Below are 20,803 nucleotides of genomic sequence, written 5' to 3'. Positions count from 1 at the left end.
TCTGTTTTGGTTATCTGATTAACACGTCTGTAGTCGATGCAAAGCCTCTGTGACCCACCTGGCTTAGGGACTAGAGTGACAGGAGAACTCCACTCGCTCTGACAGGGCTCAATCATCTTGTGGTCCAACAGGTAGCCAAGCTCCTTCTGGATGAGAGGAACTTTCACTGGGTTCACACGGTAAGGAGGCAATTTAATTGGCTTTGCGTCTCCAACATCGACATCATGCATCAACACAGTGGTTCTTCCTGGAGTAGCACGGAACACTTGCGGGTACTCCTGCAGTAATGCCGAAAACTCCTGCCTTTCCTTGGGAGGTAGATGAGAAAGCTTAGTCTGGAGATCATTCATGATATCAGGATTCTTCCCCAAACTATCACTTAGGCTCATGCTGCATGGGAGCACTTCACTTGTAGACTCGGGTGGAACAGCTACAGTGCAGACTGGATTATTTTCGTCCCGCCTGTGATACAACTTTAGCATGTTGATGTGACATAGTTGCTTGCTCTTTCTACGATCTGGTGTGGCGATGACATAGTTGACATCACTGAGTTTCTTCTCCACGAAATAAGGGCCACTAAACTTGGCTTGAAGAGGTTGCCCATGAACTGGTAACAGAATCAAAACCTGATCTCCTGGCTGAAAGTGGCGTAACCTGGACTTCTTATCATACCAAGTCTTCATCTTCTCCTGAGCAGCTCCTAAATTCTCTCTCGCCAGCTGTAAAGCAGTGGACAGCCGTTCTTTGAACTTCATCACATACTCCAGCAGGTTGACATCATCTTCCTCCGACAGCCACCATTCCTTGAGTAACTTAAGGGGTCCTCTTACTTCATGGCCAAACAGTAGTTCAAAAGGTGAGAAGCCCAGTGATTCATTTGGAGATTCTCTTGCAGCAAACACAACGAATGGAAGACCTTTATCCCAGTCTTTCTGATGTTCCAAACAGTATTTCTTGAGCATCGATTTGAGTGTTTGATGATATCTCTCCAACGCTCCTTGGGTCTGGGGATGGTAAGCTGAAGACGTGATCTGGGTGATGCCCAACTCTTTCAGAGACTGCTTGAAAACGTTTGACATGAAATTGCTTCCCCGGTCTGACTGTACCTCCTTAGGCAGACCAAACTTTGTGAAGAACCCTAGCATTTCCTTAACCACGTTCTTTGCTGAGATGTTTCTAAGTGGAATGGCTTCAGGATAACGAGTAGCCATATCAATCATGGTCAACACATAAGAAAATCCTGAAGAAGTCTTAGGAAGAGGGCCCACAATATCCACCAACACACGGGTGAAAGGCGCCTCAAAAAGGAGGAATGGGAACTAGAGGTGCAACCTTTTCAGTCTGATTACACTTCCCCACAACTTGACAGGTGTGACAAGACTTACAATACCAGGAAACATCCCTGAAGATACCTGGCCAGTAGAAGTGTTTCAAAATGCGTGCCACAGTCTTCCTCACTCCAAGGTGTCCTGCCAAACTGGAATCATGAGCCACTCTAATGATATCCTGCCTACAAACACGAGGGATGACAACTTGATGTACAACCTCCCATTCACAGTCGGCTGATGCTGTTGGGGGTCTCCACTTCCTCATAAGTACTCCTGACTTTACATAATAACAAGTAGAAGCACCGGCTGACTCTTCTTCACTGTAAGCAGAGTTAGCTAGACCTTTCAACTCAGGGTCAGCAACCTGCAACTCAACCAACTCTTGACGAGACAAATTATCAACACTACGGGGTACTGCCTCATCTGGTGAGTGGTCCAAATTAGCAAGAAAAGTGTCAGCTAGGATAACATCATCATCATCATTATCCTCTAAGTCACCAGTAACTTTAGACTTAGCCCTAGTGACAGCACATGCAGGGAACACATCAGGGACATCACAATCCCGGGACACAGCCACTGGCTCACTCGACAACTGAGGAGCTGGACACACTTGACTTCCACCAATATCATTTCCAAGTAAGAAAGTTACACCTGACATTGGGAGTGTCTCAACCAACCCAACCATAACAGAACCATTAACAAAACCAGACTCTAAATTCACTCTGCACAGAGGGACAGAGAAGTAATTATTTCCTACACCTTGTAAGATTACAGTTTCATCAGAGGAATTAACATTAGAGCCTAGAACACTGGTCAGCATAAGGGATTGGCAAGCACCTGTATCACGATATATTTTAACTGATTTCCTGTCATTACTGTCCAGAGGACTGACAAAACCATCAGACAGGAAATTAGCACATGAACTCTTGAGAGTGTCACCCACGTTACTGCTCAAAAGAGGAGCTCCATCATGAGAATTTAAGTTACCCCTCAAAGCAGGTTCAGTTAACTCAGTTAAAGAATTCTGGGAACTCTCAAGAGTGGACACTAGACCAATTGACTGAATATTTAAAGACTCCTTTTTGTTCACATCACGCTGTCTCCTGAAACATCTCTCCGTAGTATGACCAAGCTTACTACAATAAGTACATTTACTTTTCTGAAATCTAGAGGTGAAGCTGGTATTTACTTCCTGAGAAACATCATCCTTATTCTCTTTCCTGTTACCTGTACTCTGAGTAGAGGCAACGTACTTACTCTCAGCTTTCCCTTTTTCTCTAGAATATCTCTTGTGAGTGAGAACATACTCATCAGCTAAAACTGCAGCATCAGACAAATTATCTATTCTTCTCTCATCAAGATATAGGCTTACATCTTTATAAATACACCTTTTGGAAATCCTCCAGCAAAATCATCTGCTTAAATTTACCAAAATCAGAATCCACATTCTTAGAATTTAACCACTGCTCTAACAGATCTTCTTTGATTTTTGCATACTCAACATGGGATTGCTTATCTTGCTTGTAAGTTGTCCTAAATTTTACCATATAGGCTTCAGGAACAAGCTCATAGGCCTTGAGAATCAAGCTCTTTACATCATAATTATCACATTGATCCTGAGGCAAAGATGCATAAGTTACTTGAGCTTTACCGGTGAGAACAGTTTGAAGGAGTACTGGCCAATACTCCTTAGGCCAATTAAAACCTGTAGCTACCCTCTCAAACAACTGAAAATACTTTGTTAAATCAGATTCATTAAAAGGAGGGACAAGTTTAACATTTTTAGCCACATCAAAATCATCAGAGCTAGATGATCCAGTTCCACCTTGTTTCATGCGATACTCATGGTCTGCCTGAATCCTGGCAAGTTCAATTTGTGCCTGAGCCTGTACCTGTGCCTCTTCAATACGAGCCTGAGATTCCGCCTCCTTAGCCTGAGACTCAGCCTCCTTAGCACGTGCTTGAAATTCAGCTTCCTTCACACGAGCCTCCTGCAGGGCTAGCTGTAACTTAGCTAATTCAATCTGCGTTTGCTCATTTGGAGGAGTTACATTAAACAAGCTTTTATTAATCATGCCAACAATTTGATCTTTAGAATGATGAGAGTGAACTGCAATTCCCAATTGTTGAGCAACAAGCTTAAGTTCATTCTTTGTTCTGTTTTCTATATCACACACTGTTTGCACATTTGACAAAAAATCTTTGGCTTCATCAAGTGTAGAAATAGTAGCCATCATGAATATATCACAGTCACAAAATATCAAACAATATCCTTATGATAATATCCTGAATATCCTGATATGAGGTCGCCAAATTTATGTTACGGAACAGAGAAAGATAATGTACACTTTAAGTGAGAATACTGAAAATCACTACTGTCCCGTAAAGTTCCAGGTTCAAAACAAAAGAGTTAGGTAAAATTACAAGTTAAAGTTTAATGCTTAAATTAACAACAAAACATTCAGGACTCATAAGGATAATGTAATGGCAAAAACAGGTTAAATATATGGTTAACTGCAATAGCCTCTATTAACACGAAATTAGCAAGAGTAAATTTATCTAAGTCAGCCCTGATAAAATGAGATACCAGATAATACTCAGTGAATGCCAGATAAATTATTACAGATACAAACTATTATCAAAAATGACTGACATAAAGAACCCCACACGAATTACAAAAACTTCACCAGGCCCACAAATCAAACTTATGCTACACAGTACAAAAAAAATGCAACAACAGTTATACTCAAATTACACACAGCTGCTAGATGGTTGGAGACTTCCTGAGAAATTCACAATAATAATAACTGTACAGGGGAGGACAGAGATGTGAACAAAATGAGGAGCAGATCTAAGTGGCCATGATGCAGAGACTGAGCTCATTATATAGGGGCCAGGAGAGCTTGATACAACTTGTAATGAGGACGCGCAAATGAAGCCATGGGGACAAAGAGATGACAATCCCGCAAAGTATAACAGAGATGTCGACTTACTCTACTATAACGGTAGAAGGGGGGGACTGAGGCAGAACACGCTCGTGATCAAACATGCAGCAACTGTGCGTCAAAATTACACAAAGGATGATGAAATCATAGGCTATGTAACACTAACCAGTGTTGTAAGCAAGGTTTTACAAAAGCTTATAAGAAAAGCTTGGGTAAATCACCTGGAAGAACACAGTATGATAATAGAAAGACAGTTTGGTTTCAGAAAAGGAAAATCAAGTGTTACTAATCTGTTGAGCTACTATGACAGAGTAACAGACACATTACAGGAAAGAGATGGATGGGTGGACAATATCTATTTAGATTTCAAGAAAGCATTTTGCTCAGTGCTGGCACCAATCATGTTTTTAGTGTATATAAATGATACAGACAGTAACACTGGAAATGAAAGCTATCTAAATATGTTTGCAGATGATACAAAAATACAAAGGAGAAATACTAACACAGACTCTTGTAAAGAGCTACAAGAAGAATTAAATAAAACTTCATGAATGGAGTAATACATGGCAAATGGCATTCAATGTGGAAAAGTGTCATGTAATCAAGTTTGGTAAAAGTGGAAAAAGACCTGATTGGGATTATACATTAGGAAATAAAACCCTACACACATCAGAAAGAGAGAAAGATCTAGGTGTGATTGTCAGTAATAGACTATCTCCGGCTAACCACGTCAGTGAGAAGGTACGGAACATGTATACACTGCTTGCCAATATGAGAAGAGCGTTTACATACATAAATGAAGACATGCTAAGAAAGATAATAACATCATTCATCAGACCAACCCTGGAGTATGCATCAGTAGTCTGGAGTCCCCATCTCAAAAAACACACAGTAGGATCTCACCAATAACAATTTCAGAAATAACGTTTTCGGCATTAACGGTAAGTTAGAATAGATACCCAGTTTCTGTAATAACGTTTGGATTCACTTGAATAACGGTTATTTCATGAATGCCAAGTTGTTATGCTACAAATATGTCCATAAAAAGATGAGGAATGAAACAGACAAATAAGAAAAGATGAAGGAAATCGCCAAAAATGTAAGCAATAGCGAGGAGGAGATGGCAGATCCTCCCCTCACCACCTCCCCTGACTCACCCACTGCCATCCCCTCCACCTCCACTGCCCTACCTGACTCATACATCTGCCTCCCCCTCCACCTTCACAGCACCACATGACACCTGCTCCACCTGGCATACCTGCAACCCCCAACATAATGACTATTGCTGCATTCTGGAAGAAATATAACATTCAACAGGCCATAAATTTCTTCGTCAATGCCTGGAATAATACAACATTGGCAACCATTAAACATGCCTGGTCGGCACTCCAGCCACAACTCAAGTCTGTTGAGACAGAGAGAAAGCAGCCATCAGAATAAATGACTAATGATTGGACTTGTAAATCAGATTTCAAGAAAATACCAGAGACAGTATCACGATTGAGTGAATGCCCGCCATCAGTCACTCATCACTCACTCTCTTTCACATAGCTAGCCAGCCGAGGAAGAACAACAGAGAAGGGTTGAGAAGAGGATGACACTGGAGACTTTCCTGAAGATTTTGACTTTATGGGGTTTGATGAAGTGTTGATGGAAGTGGGTGACCCTGGTGTGAGAGGCAGGAGTGGGGACGAGGCCAGCGAGGGGTCAGGGGGTACGATGCAGTAGCGTCCATGCACAAGCCTCGAAACAATCATTATACCAAACACCTCATAACTCCTTTAAGGTGATTTTATATTACTCATGATGATTTAATAACTAATCTTATTATTTCATTTTAAAAAAAGTAGTGATAGGAGGGCTCCAGGTGGGAAAAGTGGATGAAAGTCCTAGAGTGGCGGCACCAATAAACCCTTTATACATGTATTTTAATGTCACGCAAATGACGTTTTCACTAATAACGGCGTTTTTCTGGCACCAATTAGACGTTATTGGTGAGATCCTACTGTAGACAAGATTGAAAAAGTTCAAAGGGCCGCTACAAGATGGGTACCAAGCTTAAGGGATCTAAGCTACGAAGAAAGACTAAATAAACTGAATCTACCAACACTACAGGAGAGAAGGATGAGAGGTGACATGATTATGCTATATAAATGCATATCAGGGAAGGAGAAAATAGACATAAATGATTACTTAACGTATGGGGAACCATCAGCAAGAGGACACTGCAAAAACTGCATAAAAAGAGAGATGATAAAGATGTAAGGAAATTTAGTTTCCCAAATAGAGCAATTGATCAGTGGAATGCACTACCGAATGAAATAGTGTGTGCCAAAACAATTACCAAATTTAAGGATATGTACGATAAATATGGTTTAAGACACGGGACAGTACGAGCTTGACTCATTCCTGTAAAGATACAATTAGGTAAGAACAGGAGACAAGTGAGGGTGGGAGAGGGTGGAGGAATTGAGAGAGAGACAACCAGGGGAGGGGGGGAGGAGGAAGACATGCCTGGGAGTGCTGAGTGTGGCAGGGGATGGAGGGGGGACAGGGGGATGAAGAGGGATGGGGGGGAGAAGAGAGGGGATGGGGGGGAAAAGAGATAGGATGGAGGGAGGAAGGGAGGACCAATAGAGCCTTGTTTCAAACCCAGGGGCAGGTGAGGTGTTGGACTAGCAGGGCGACAGACATTCAAACTGTTTGGATTGTGGGAATGTTCCCCTATTTCTTGTGTTCGCTCTAGCGAAGCGCCAGTTATTGATGTGCCAGATAATGGGGTATGGGTGTACAGTAAACTTAACCCAAAATGACAGTGTTACCCGACCTATGACAAAAGCACAATAATCTAAGTCTAGAAACAGTTTATATATCAACCTAAACACAAATTTTAAGTATATCATAAAAATTGGTTTAAAACAACAAACCCATCAGATAACCATGGATTAGCCATAGACAGAGGGGGAAGGGTGTTAATTTTTTCATATCGCTAAGGCGGGGTATCATACAGCAATGGATCGTATAGCAGCGAATGCCTGAAGGCTACTACTGTATTGGTGGGGTAATATTGGCACTTCCCCCTCCCCCCAGAAAAAAGGGCACTTCCCGAATGATTTTTCCTAATATTGACTGTATTCCTTATGAGGACAAGTTTAGTTTTAAATCAGTTTTGAGTTCATTATGTTGCATACTGTTGACTGATGAAAAACAATAAGAGACATTCTAGACTGAAAACTGCACTAAGAAATAAGTTTGTTTGTGTCACCCAGACAGCCCACTTGGATCAAACCTGTATACCCCATGAATACTAAGGATTCTATAAGGAAACTTTTATCCATGAACAGTTAGCTGATAACTTGTCATATATACTGTGCACTTATTAGCCGTTCTCCAAGGCTGGATATCAGCATACCTGGTGGGGAAATAACTGCATCAGTTTAAATAATATACCTCTGCCAGCAGGAGCAAAATTATGTGCTGATGAACGACTATTACTATAGTTGCAGTGCGCGACTCTGAGGTTGTCATCATCATGCCCTGAAAACCTACCGTTCAAAGGTGTGTCTGATTTCACGTATAATATGAGACGCACGTGATTCGTGTATGATATGTACGTGTATAATAATATAATTCGAATAGTATAATATGAAACTGGACGCACTTTTGAATGGTAGGTTGCCAGGGTACGATAATGACAACCTCAGAGTTGTGCGCTGCGACTATAATTTGTAACCTTGCATACATATGGAGAGAAGAGAGAGTTATACTGCAGATAATCATGCAGTCATTGAATTAATGGAGGAGCCAAATAAGGAACTGCTTGTGTTAGTAGCACTTTCTGAGGTTCAAATCCAAAAAAATGGGGGTGATACCAGTAACACAGAGGATAAAGCAGGAACAACAAAGAGTGAAAACTCCCCCCCTGGGGGTAGGGGGGGTTTTCAAGAATACTCCCCCAGTATCCCTGCTTGTCATAAAAGGGTTGGCGGAGGGTTAGTGCCCCTCCCCGGAAAACAACTAACTAAAAAAACAAACAATAAGCCTCGGACAAGGACTGACCAAACGATGACGACCCAGGACCGGACAAAGGACTTGGTAATGAGTACATGGAATGTAAGAGGAGCGAATGATGAGGTGAAAGAGAGAGAGATTGTCCAGGTGCTTGAGGGTGCGAAAGTGGATGTCTGTGGAATAACTGAAACAAAATGGAGAGGAGAAAGTGTGAGAGAATGGGAGTATGGATGGGGTATATGTGCAGGAGTAGATGAAAACGAGAGGGCAAAGGAAGGAGTGTGTATAGTTGTGAGTAAAAGATGGAAGAAGAGCATAAGACAGTATGGATCAGTTGGGTCAAGGATTGTGTGGGTAAAGTTGAAAGTTGGAATACAAATGTGGGCGATTGTGTGTGTGTATGCGCCAACGCAAGATCGTGCTAGAAGAGTGAGAGAAGAGTTCTGGACAAATGTGGAAGTGTGCATGGAAAAGTTTGGAAGGAATGAGAGAGTGTTTTTGATTGGTGATATGAATGGTAAAGTTGGGAATGTGAAGGTGGATAGAATAGTTGGTGAGTGGGGTGTGCCTGCCGAGATAGATGAGAATGGGAGTGCGTTAGTGGACATTTGTGCTGGGAGGGAGTTGGTGATAGCCAATACCCTCTTCAGGCATAAAATGATCCACAGGTATACATGGCGAGTGATGAGAAGGGTGGGTGGTGAACTGAATGAAAGGAAGGCAATGATTGATTATGTGTGCGTGGATGAAAGGATGCAAGATGTGTAAAGGATGCAAGAGTGTATAGAGGTTGGGGGAGTGGACTTTCTGACCACTACTTGGTGGTGGCCAGAATTAGGATGCAAGTGAGATGGAGGAATAGAAGAAGGGAAAGACGAGAGGAAGGAGTAGTTGCAAGGAGAGTGGAAAGGTTACAAGAGGATGAGAAAAAGGCAGAGTATAAGAGAGAAGTGGAGGAACGATTGGGCAAATATGAATTGGAGCAGATGGGAGACGTGGAAGGTGTTTTCGTTTTCGTTTTTAAAGGCTCCAACATGCTTGCATGTGTCGGCCTTGGTCACCTAATGGCGGCTCTCCACGCTGCACGATCCATTGCAGCCTCCCTGTTCAGTCCCTTAACCCTAAGGTCACACTTAATGACCTCGTCCCATGTCTTTCTCGGTCTACCCCTCACAACCCCACCCCCAATATTAACACTTCTCACCCTCCTCACCCAATTATCATCCCCCATCCTCTCCACATGTCCAAACCACCTCAATCTACCTCTCCTCATCACAACACCAATACACTCCAGTCCCATCCTACCTCTCAACTCTTCCATTGTAAACCCAACCCCTCCAGGCCTTGGACGCAGGGACGCACTGCACATCCACCTAATCATTGTCATTTCTGTACACCTGAGCCGGCGAATATCTTCCTCCTTCACTGCCCAGGCCTCACTGCCATACAGCATTACACTCCTAACACATGCTGCATACAAAGACCCCTTAGCACGTAGGGAGAGCCCTCTCAATGTCAGGAGAGGCAAGAGCTCCCTGAACTTCTTCCAACCACTTCTCACCCTAGCCACAGAGCTAGCTCCAGCCCCACCTCCAGCACACAACATGTCTCCCAAATAACAAAACTCTTCCACACACTCAAGAGATTCACCAGCAAGTTCAATCCTTTCACGTCTGACAATCTCCACCTGCTCACCCAGGCACGCCGTACAAATAAAATCAGCATTATCTCGCAGTCTACCTCTGATACCACTACATCTCTTATGCACCCATTTATCACACACATCACACAAGATGGAATTACTTCCCACACCCTTGTGGCAAACTGCACATGGCCACTCTCCCTCGTCTTTGACAGTACCGCCACCAACCCTAGATATCATCACTTTTGTTTTATCTGCATTTACCCTTAAACCCTTTTGCCCCATACCATCTCTCCACTTCCCAAACCTTTCCTCCGCCTCCCTTTCATTCTCTGCAATCAACACCAAATCATCAGCATACAACAACTCCCACGGGAGTCCGTTTCTAAAGTCACGTGAAAGGGCTTCAAGTACCATGATAAACAACATGGGACTCAAGACTGACCCCTGATGCACACCAACATTCACGGAAAACTCATCACTCAAATCTCCATTCACTCTCACCTGGGTGTGAGCACCCACATACATGGCCATAACCACCCTAACCACCCATTCCTCCAAGCCAAGCTTTCTCATTGCCCACTTCACCACCTCTCTAGGGACTCTGTCAAAGGCCTTTTCCAAATCAACAAAAACAAAATAAAGATCCCTTCTCCTACCAACATATTTTTCCTGAAGCTGTCGAACAATGAATATGGCATCAGTGGTCCCCCTACCTGGCATGAACCCGAACTGCATCTCATCAATATTCACTCTTTCTCTAATCATACCTTCTAAAACTCTCTCCATTACCTTCATTATCTGATCTAAAAGCTTTATACCTCTATAATTTCCTCTTTCCAGGGCATCACCCTTCCCTTTATACACATTTACAATTACACTCTTCAGCCAATCATCTGGGACAACACACTCATAAATAATCCTATTTATCAGGTCAGTGACTAAACTCACCCCTATATCGCCTGAGGCCTTCAACATTTCGGCAGTCAACCCAGACACACCTGCTGCCTTCCCCACCCTCATCCTGCCTATTGCCTCACTCACAGTAGCAGTATCAATCAAAGGCCAAGGGCCAGACACTGGATCTGCTGGCTCCAAACCTTCCCTGTCCCAGTCAAACTCCTCATTCAACAACCGGTTATAATGTTCTCTCCATGCATCTTTAATATCCTCACTGTTCACCACTACCCTTCCTTCATCATTCTTCACACACTGCTCACCTATGATATCCCGATTATCCCTCTTCACCTGACCTGCCACCCTAAATATATTTTTCCTTTCCCCATGATTTAGGTTAGCAAGTAATTGTCTCTGTGACTCAGACTTTGCCCTGTATACCTCTCTTCTAGCCCTACGCTTGGCAGCCAAATATTCCTCTTTGCTACCACCCTTCTTCCATTCCCGGAAAAGCCTTCTTTTCTCCTTAATTGCAGCTTCTACACCCTCATCCCACCACCAAGTTACTTTATGTCTTGGTGGTCCTCTTGTCCAGCCGCATGTTACATCAGTAACTCTCAAGAAATTGTTCTTGAGGGCTCTGTACTGTTCATTAACGCCTCTGTCTACAGCTCCCTGTTCAGCCACCACTCTCCTCAACTCGCTATAGAAGGCATCCCTTACTACTTGGTTTTTCAGCTTCCATATTTTCCTCCTAGGTACATAAGTCCTCTTTTTCATCACTTGTTCTTTAAGCACCATATCACAAATCAACAGTTTGTGCTGCTGCACACACTCCTCACTTCCTATAACTTTAACATCCCTCACTAACCTCCTATCGGCCCTCCTAACCAGAAAATAATCTATCTGACTGCTATTTCCCCCAGACTCATACGTAATTAACCTACTGTCTCTTTTCCTAGAATATGTGTTGCACACAATCATATCCGTTGCCTCCCCAAACTCGAGTATCCTTTCCCCTTCTGCATTCCTTAGACCATATGCACATCCCCCATGCACTCCTTCATAACCTTGTGCTGCTTCACCTACATGACCATTTAAGTCCCCTCCCAAAATCACTATCTCATCATCCCGCATACCACCCACTACACGTATTAAATCATCCCAAAATCTATCTTTCTCTGATTCATCCAATCCTGCCTGTGGTGCATATGCCGATATAATCGCAGCTACCTTTCTTCCCAACAGAATTTTCACTTCCAATATCCAATCACTTACTCTCAAAACATTCATAACATATTCCACCCATTTCTCCGCAACCATCACACCAACACCTCCATATCCGTCTGTCCCCCCCTGCCAAAACAACTTATAGCAACAGTCCTTCCCAACAATCTTTCTGGCTGATCCACCCCTGTACCGGACTTCCTGCAAACACGCCACATCCACCCACCTCCTACTGAATGCCTCAACGACTTCCCCCGCTCTTCCCCTCAAACTTCCCACATTCCATGAACCCACCCTCATCCCCATGGGTGATTTACTGTCCTCAGGCTTGCTTTGAAACTTATTTTGTTTTGTCATCTTCAGTATTAATAAAGGGGGGACAGACACAGCACAGGTCCCACTCACTGCACAGTCCCAGGTCCAGGCAATGGATCTGGGACCCCTAGCCCACCAGCTTACCAGTGGCTGTGGTAGTGGCCTCGGGGCACCCTGCCAGGACAGCTGCAGGGACACCCTCCAAGCACGTCTTGGCACTGCAACTATCCCGCCATTATACACCCACTGATAGGGCAGCCTCCTGGGGCGCTACTCCCAGGTTCGGGCCCCTCTCTATTGGGCGGAAGCGGCAGCCTGGGAACCGCAATGCCCTGTACCCTCTAGCACAGGCCTGAGCCCCATCTCGCCCTGGACCCACGATCTATGCTGGCGGAACCCACGCCACGCCTCCCCCCAGAAGTCCGCCACTAGGTAGCGGGGGCAAAGTTTTCTGGCCGCATGCCCTTGCTGGCGCCAACCCCTGTAACGTAGTGGGATACGTTGTGTGAAATGTAAAGTGCATGTGGTGTAGTGCATTGATAGTCAGAGGAAATGTTTGGGAGAGTATGCTGGTCTACTCTCCATGTTACTGTCACACTGAAAAGGTCAGCAAAGGGGGATGGTTACATAGCTAGTGAAACAGGAGCTCCAGCTCTCCCTATCACCAGCATTCCCATTCCCCTCGGGAGTACCACCCTGTTTGGCCCGTGCTACGGCCCGTGCTACGGCCTCCTTCTGTAAGATATTTACAGAAGAAATATGTGCAGCATGTGATGTGGTGTGTGGAAGGAAGAGAAGGCGGAGGGGGGTGCAAGGAACAGCGTGGTGGACTGAAGAGGTGAAACAGGCTGTGGCACAAAAGAAGAAAGCATACAATGAATGGGTGAGAAATAGGGGCGTGGAAGAAGCTGAGAGGCGGAAGAGAGAGTTATATGTGGAAAGGAAGAGAGAGGTGAAAAGATTAGTAAGAGAGAGTAAGAAGAGAGTGGATGAGGAAATTGGAAGGAATTTGAGTGTAAAGTGGAGGGACTGTGAGAAAATGTTCTGGAGAGAAGTGAAAAGAGTAAGACAGGGTGGAAGTGAAGTTAGCAGGGGAGTGAAAGATAAAAATGGTAGATTACTAGTGGAGAAGGGAGAAAAAGTGAGCAGATGGAGGGAACACTTTAAGGAATTGTTGAACATAGAGGATGGAAGTAATGCGAGTATAAGTGGCTGGGGAATGGCTGGGAGAAGGAGGGAGGTGAGAAGACAGGAAGAAATCAGTAGGATAGAAGTTGTGGAAGCAATGAACAAAGTTAAATCGGGGAAAGCCCCAGGAATTGATGGAGTGTGTGGTGAAATGCTGAAGCATGGGGGAGAGATAGTAGTAGAATGGATGTGGAAGATGTGCAGATTGGCCTGGGAGGAAGGTAGAGTCCCGGAGGATTGGAAGTCAGGTATAATTATTTCCTTGTACAAAGGAAAAGGGGAAAAAGAAGTGTGTGGTAATCATAGGGGCATTTGTCTTCTTAGTATAATAGGAAAAGTGTATGGTAGGATACTTATAGACAGAGTTAGAGAAAGAACAGAGAAATTAGTTGGAGAAGAACAGGGAGGCTTTAGGAAGGGAAGAGGTTGTGTAGATCAGATATTCATTCTTAGATCTTTAGTGGAAAAGTTTCTAGAGAAGGGAAAGAAGTTGTATGCGGCTTTCATGGATTTGGAGAAAGCATATGACAAGGTGGATAGACAAGGATTGTGGAAAGTGTTAAGAATATATGGAGTAGATGGGAAGTTGTTGAATGCTGTGAAGAGTATGTACGATGGTGCGAAGGCTACAGTGCGTGTGGATGGTGAACTAAGTAAATTTTTCTCTTTGAAAGTTGGTTTGAAACAGGGATGTGTCATGTCTCCATGGTTGTTCAATCTGTACATGGATGGGGTAATAAAAGAGGTACAAGGTAGGGTAGTGGATGTTGGAGTGGCCCTGGTGAGAGAGGATAGTGTTTGGAAACTCCCTGTACTGTTGTTTGCAGATGATACTGTGTTGTTGAGTGAAGACGAAGGGGAGCTGCAAGGCTTGGTGGATGAGTTTGAGAGAGTGTGTAAGAAACGGAATCTAAAGGTGAATGTAGGGAAGAGTAAAGTGATGGTCTTTGAGAGAGGTGAAGTTAGTGAAGTACAGCGAGGTTAGATGGTGAGGAATTGGAAAATGTGAGTATGTTTAAGTATTTGGGTAGTGTGATGAGTAAGGATGGAGGTTTGGAGGGTGAAGTGCTTGAAAGGGTACAGCAGGGAAGAAAGGTTGCTGGTTCTTTGAAAGCAGTGATAAGAAACAGGGAAGTGAGCATGGAAGTGAAAAAGTTACTACATGACAGTATTGTGATACCAACTCTAACATACGGAAGTGAATCTTGGACATTGTTGGAAGGAAACAAGTCAAGAGTGAGAGCAGTGGAAATGAGTTATTTAAGAGGAGCCTGTGGAGTCACGTGGAGAGACAGGCTGACGAATGAGGATATAAAGGAGCGTTGTGGTGTGGATGTGGATGTGATAGGAAGCGTTAGGAGGAACACACTGAGGTGGTTTGGCCATGTGGAGAGGATGGAGGGTGAAAGATTGACAAAGAGAGTGTATGTGAATGAGGTGGAGGGGGGAAGAGGGAGGGGGAGGCCGAGGATGAGATGGAGGGATGGGGTGGAGAGGTATATGAGAGAGGGGGGTGTGAGTTGGGAGCAGGGCAGTGAAATGGCGGGGGACAGGGCGACTTGGAGGCGATTTGTTTGTGGCCACCTCAAACGGGATTGAGGTGTCTGGCAATAGATAGATAGATAGACTGTGTGTTGACAGTATTCATTTACTGCAAATGCCACTGCATAGTGGATTCTGAAGGAGACTGATGAGTAAGGGGATAAGTACATGGCAAAATATTATAGAATTACAGAGCCAAATAGTAAAGAAGAAGGTCTCTCAAATTTAAGGAGTCAGGAGTCAAAAGACCACTACCCCAGTGACAAAAACTATATGTGAGAAAAATGAGGTTGTGTTCTTTTAGTATGAATGAGAAAGTGTTAAGATGGACTTTGGGTCACTGATAATTTGGCAAATGAATGGAGTATTTAAAAAGAAAAATGAAAAGTGATTTAAAGCCAATTCATGCGCAAATTATGGTTAGGGAAACTGTTTAATTTTTAAGGAAAAGGATGATTTAAAACATATCCTGTGAAGTTTCAGACCAGTGTACATTTTCCTGTACTGTACTGAAGAAAATTACATAACTTGACGAATATGGGTGTAGTAAATTGTAACCATGAAAGCATACCGTACTTTTCAGCAGGTCGGATACAATACCACCAGCTTTGTTGGTGACTGTGTGAATGTCCTGGTGGAACTTAAGTGAGCAGTCAACCAATACCGTAGTCCCAGGTCAGAGGCAGATTTTACAAATTGTATGGGGAGATCATTCATATAGTAGTGGGTGTATGGGCCAAGGTCTGGTAAAGCACAATGGCAGAAACTGAGAACTACAGTCTTGTCAGCATTAATTCTGAGGCCCCAGGATTCTGCTCTGCTCGTGAGTAAGCAGAGGTCCCTCTGTATGGAGGATATACCATGTAAGGCAGATGGGGTGGGATGTCGGTGAATCTTTGTGTATATTTTCAGGTCGTCAGCGAACACCTTGTGCTTGAGTGAAGTCCATTAACAAAGTTTATGTATATAAGAGACAGGGTGGGTCCCAGAAAATATCCCTGGTGAACTCCATTGCTTACTCCAGCAGGAATACTCTCAGTGCCCCCAACCAGTACTCTCATTTTTCTGCCACTGAGAAATTGGCAAATCCAAGAAAGTAAGGAGTCTCTTATTCCAATTTGGGAAAGTTCTGTCATCAGGATGTCATGGTCAACCAGGTCAAATGCTTTTGAAAGATCAGATCATCCACTCACTTGATGTAGCTAATGATGCCTAATTCTTCCTTCACCTTTATCATTCTTTTTCTGTGTCTGCCCTTCTCTCTTCCTATTTCTCCTATCTTCCCTGTTGTTTTTTATTACTTGTCTTTCCTTCTCAAGTGGCTTTACACCGAGTGATATGCCTAATGGTTTCAAGTAGGCCAGGAAACAGTTTACAGCACTAGGTGGTAATCGTATAACCAACCTTTATGTGTTTCCTACATGTCAATAAGTGGGTTGGCAAAGGGTTAGTGCCACTCCCCATAAAACAACTCAAAGACAAACAGCCATCCCTTATGGGATTATAGCATCAGGCTATGGATGGATGGGTACTTCTTTAGCAAACTGGTGTGGCAATTCCACTCATAACAAACTCATAACCTCAGGGCAAGTAATTCTCGTACATATGCGACAAAGATAGCTGTTGAAATATGACTGCAAGAAGTCTATACTATCTATCGCCCAGACGTCATAATCCAATAAGGGGTGGTCGTTTGTCTTTGAGTTGTTTTACGGGAAGGGGCACTAAACCTCCACCAACCCACTTGTTGACACAAAGGGAATACATATGAGCTGGTCATATGGTTACCACCCAGTGCTATAAATGGTTTCCTGGCTTACAGGAAACCATCAGGCTTGTCACTCAATGTAAAGTAGCATGAAAAGGACAGAAGAGTAATAAATTCAATACAGTTTTCGTCTGTTTGTTTTCTGAAAATTCGATCGGACGCTGGTCTTAACGCAGCCAGATCTTGTGCGTTATGAGTGCATGCGCATGTTTCTTTCTACTGCGGTTTACTGTTCAAGGCCACCGATCAGTCAGCATCGTAGTCAACGGCGGCCATTTTAAATGAGTCACAGATGATGGACAATGAGATACCTTTTTCCATTTTGCTTTGTTTTAAGCCAATGATTTCAAACCTAATTTCCCAAACTAGGAAAGGGAAGCCCCTCTGATAATTCTGAATTTAGTCTAGCCATGGCAACTGTTGAGTGCATCTGTCTGATTTGACTTTGGGTTTTGCGATGTCATTATAAATTTTTTTGAAAACAATCAGGCTACTGTTAAATTTCTAAGAAATCACAGCCTTCTGCCATATGTTCCTAAAAGAACATACAACTAATACACTTCACCACTTCTTTGTCACTGCAGCCCGACCAGTGACTTAGGATTAGTTTAATACAGCACAGCCTTACAAGCTTGTTAATTAAATACTGGTACAGAACAGCCTTACAAGCTTGTTAATTAAATACTGGTACAGAACAGCCTTACAAGGTTAGGTTTAAATACTGGTACAGCATAGCCTTACAAGGTAAGGTTAATTAAAACCACTACAGTCTTACAAGGTTAGGTTTGGTTATGTTAGTTCAAATACAGCACGGCCTCGGTAATTACCAATGAAATCGGTAATCATGTACCGTACTGTATATTATTCTTTCCTGAACCTAACTACTGTACAGTATGCCTATGACATCTGTTGCCGAATTTATTGCAAATTGACCATTTTCAGGGGGAGGGGGGCCAAAACTAGTAAAGTAGTAATTTGCAGTAAAACTGACAAGTCTGACAGAAAAAAAAAAAGAGGTTTTGGGTTAAAACAATAATTTTACCCTAACCTATTTTGGGGTACTTAAGGACACTACCAACTACGGCTACGTTTACCAACGACCTATCCGACTCGACACGTCAGTGTATCCTGTGTCAAAGCTATGGGAAACTTAATGATTTGGTAATTATTTTCAAGTGCACAGGGATGCCTTTTTTGGTGAAACCAAGGTATTTCTGATGGTTTTTGATGTGTTTTGAACGAATCTGACCATTTCTGCCACAAATCAGTGTATTTCAAGATATCCCCCACCCCCCATTCCCCCCACAAGAATGGGGGAGATGGGCGAACCCGGGGTTTTTGGGTGGGGGAAATCACATAATGTATTGATCTGCGATAGAAATGAAGGTCAGAATAATTCACAGCACATCAAAAACCATCAAAAATACCCTGGTTTCACCAGCCGGGCCGCCGTGCACAGGGCCGTCTGGCCTACTCCCCACCGCCTCGCATCACCTCGCACCAACAATCGCCTGCCCGCGAACACCAGCAAACCATTATCTCCTAAGCTAAGCCAAGCTAACTGAACCCAACCTAAGCCTAACCTAAACCTAATCTAACCTAACCTAATCTAACCTAACCTAATCTAACCTAACCTACTAAGCCAAAGGTGAGACCACATCAACAGAAAAACTAACCTAAAACTTGTAGTCCTCGCATCCACTCTCCATGACTGACCCGTGCGTATCTGAAATTCAAATTTGCGTGCCGGTTGTATCAGTTTGAACTTAACGCATGAGCAGATAGCGCGTGACACAACAGTAGACACACGCTTCAGCCCCACCCATGTCACGTGAACTGTGACGTGATGGTAGACACACGCAAGACAGGACCACAATGCATTAGGCATGCACCGCGATGGGTCTTACGTATCGCCAATGTCGAGAGTAATTTTTCGGAAAATTTTCAAAAATCAGTTTTTTCGTTAATATTCATTTGCGGAAGTTGTTTCTGGGGTTCAAAATGTTCGCAATGGTGAGATCTAGATATCTGTAAGAGTAAAACAGAGATTCCAAATCCTTGTGCACTTGTATAATAATATCAATGATTTAACACTTTTCCAGGTTGGCCAACAAATGACGCTTCAATGCGTCATCAGTCCAGAATAGTGTTAACCAAACATAACCTTGCAAAACCTAACCTAATCCAACATAACCCCATTTGTGTTTGTCAGCCAACTTTCAAATTTAAAATGCCCATTATGGACATTACATATGGCCAGCTACTGGTAGACGTCGGCAGAATACAGTATTAAGGAATTCTAAATTCTCATTTATAGCTTTCACAGGTATGTTTATAAAATCCCTGGCAGTTGTGGTAATCCAAGAATAGTAACAAGCAGTGAAAGACCCATTTCAATGGAAAATGTGGAAAGGCCACACGCATGTGGTAAACAATTACAGATACTGTATATACTGTTTTGGGTTGGATGCCACCCTTACGGTACTTATCCCAACCTAATCAAACTTATCCTAACCTAACCTGTCCTTTACATCATATTTTCCTTGTTTGCTGATGGATTTTCTTCATACCTGAAAATGGACACCTACACACATTTACAAAGACACCGAATCAGTTCAAAGGTTAACAAAAAAAAACAAAAAAAAATACTGAGGTGGTCCTGTCTCCTTAAGGATAACCATTTACTGTTCTCACAGAAGGCAAACACAATACAGTAGCTATCTCTGTCTACACTCAGATACATGTTAACATGACAGCGATATTTTAGCGTTAATCTTCTGAATACACCTTTAAATCACGCAAACTCTTCATACCTACTTGTACATCCCAATACGAAGAGATTAAGACGCTCCTCCTTCAAAAAGAACTCCCAGCCTGTGGTAAAAAACTCCACTGATAACCATTTTGTAGTCAAGGCTGCCTGGATTGAATCAGTAGCACCCATCTTCTGAGCAACGCCCCTTGCAGTGGTATGAACAACTGCGCAGTGTCACAAGGTGATTACACTTGCAGTGACTGACCGTAGCTTCGGCTCATTCACCCCTCGTTCGTCTAACCAACGTCTAGTGAGAGAAGCAGGTCTCCTCACTCTGCCTCCTTGCGTATCTCTGACGTGTTAATTTAATGCAGCCTTGGTGCTGGATGGGGTTACCATACAGAGAAAAAGAATATAGTGGATGGGTAACTGCGGCAAAGTACACAAAGACAAATCCACCTTTCTTTCAATTCTTCATCCTTGGGAATTAAGTGTTCTGCATTTGAAAAGGATTGCAGAGGCTGGTCACATACTTCATCTACTCCTCCTAACCCCGTTTTCCAGTCTTTATAGATTACTATACTTTTTTCTCTCCATCTCTCTTATCCAGGGACCGGTTATAATGCTCTCTTCAGGCATCTTTAATATCCTCACTGTTCACCACTGCCTTTCCTTCATCATTCTTCACATACTGCTCACCTGTGATGTCCGGCCTGTTTTCCTTCTTCATCTCATTTTTGGGGGGCGCGGTAGCACAGTGGTAGCGCGCTGGACTCGTAATCGGGGGATTGCGAGTTCGAGCCTCGCCCGGGCTGCCGTGCCGGGAGTGGTAGCTCGCTCCTGTAACCTTAGCGGGGCTATATAGTCCAATACAGGGCTTAGCTCGGGGGATCTCCATTTCTCCCATTTTTTTTCATCTGATTTGTTTTTCCTTTTCATATGATTGCCACCTTAAATATCACATTCTTCCTTTCAACACTATTTAGGTTATCCAGTAAAAGTCTCTGAGACTCCGATTTTGCCCTGTGTTATACTAGGATTTCCTAAACAGGAAGGAACACCAAAGCAGGTTTCAATACACCTTATGAGTACAGGGTAAACAGAAACTCCAGATGGCAAGGCAAAAGTGAAATACCAGCACCAAGGGGACACCACAGGGAGATGCGGAATGGGCCTGAGCGAGAC

General features: G+C 43.4%; 1 protein-coding gene across 1 annotated transcript in view; it reads right to left on the bottom strand.

Moving 5' to 3' along the window:
- LOC145411445 (retinol dehydrogenase 11-like) overlaps positions 1-19,829 on the bottom strand; it is a 272,754-nt gene extending 252,925 nt beyond the window's left edge. The window contains exon 1 of the mRNA XM_080281487.1: positions 19,681-19,829. Within this exon, the coding sequence (XP_080137613.1) occupies positions 19,681-19,807 (127 nt within the window). The 5' untranslated portion in view covers positions 19,808-19,829. The remainder of the gene's footprint in view (positions 1-19,680) is intronic.
- Positions 19,830-20,803: the final 974 nt, after the last annotated feature.

Source organism: Coenobita brevimanus, chromosome 89, assembly GCF_032717465.1.
Source record: "Coenobita brevimanus isolate Jiangsu-jjx chromosome 89, ASM3271746v2, whole genome shotgun sequence".
In the NCBI taxonomy this organism is placed as follows: domain Eukaryota; kingdom Metazoa; phylum Arthropoda; class Malacostraca; order Decapoda; family Coenobitidae; genus Coenobita; species Coenobita brevimanus.
The sequence above is the reverse complement of the archived record's forward strand: the minus strand, read 5'-3'. Positions and strand labels throughout refer to the sequence as shown.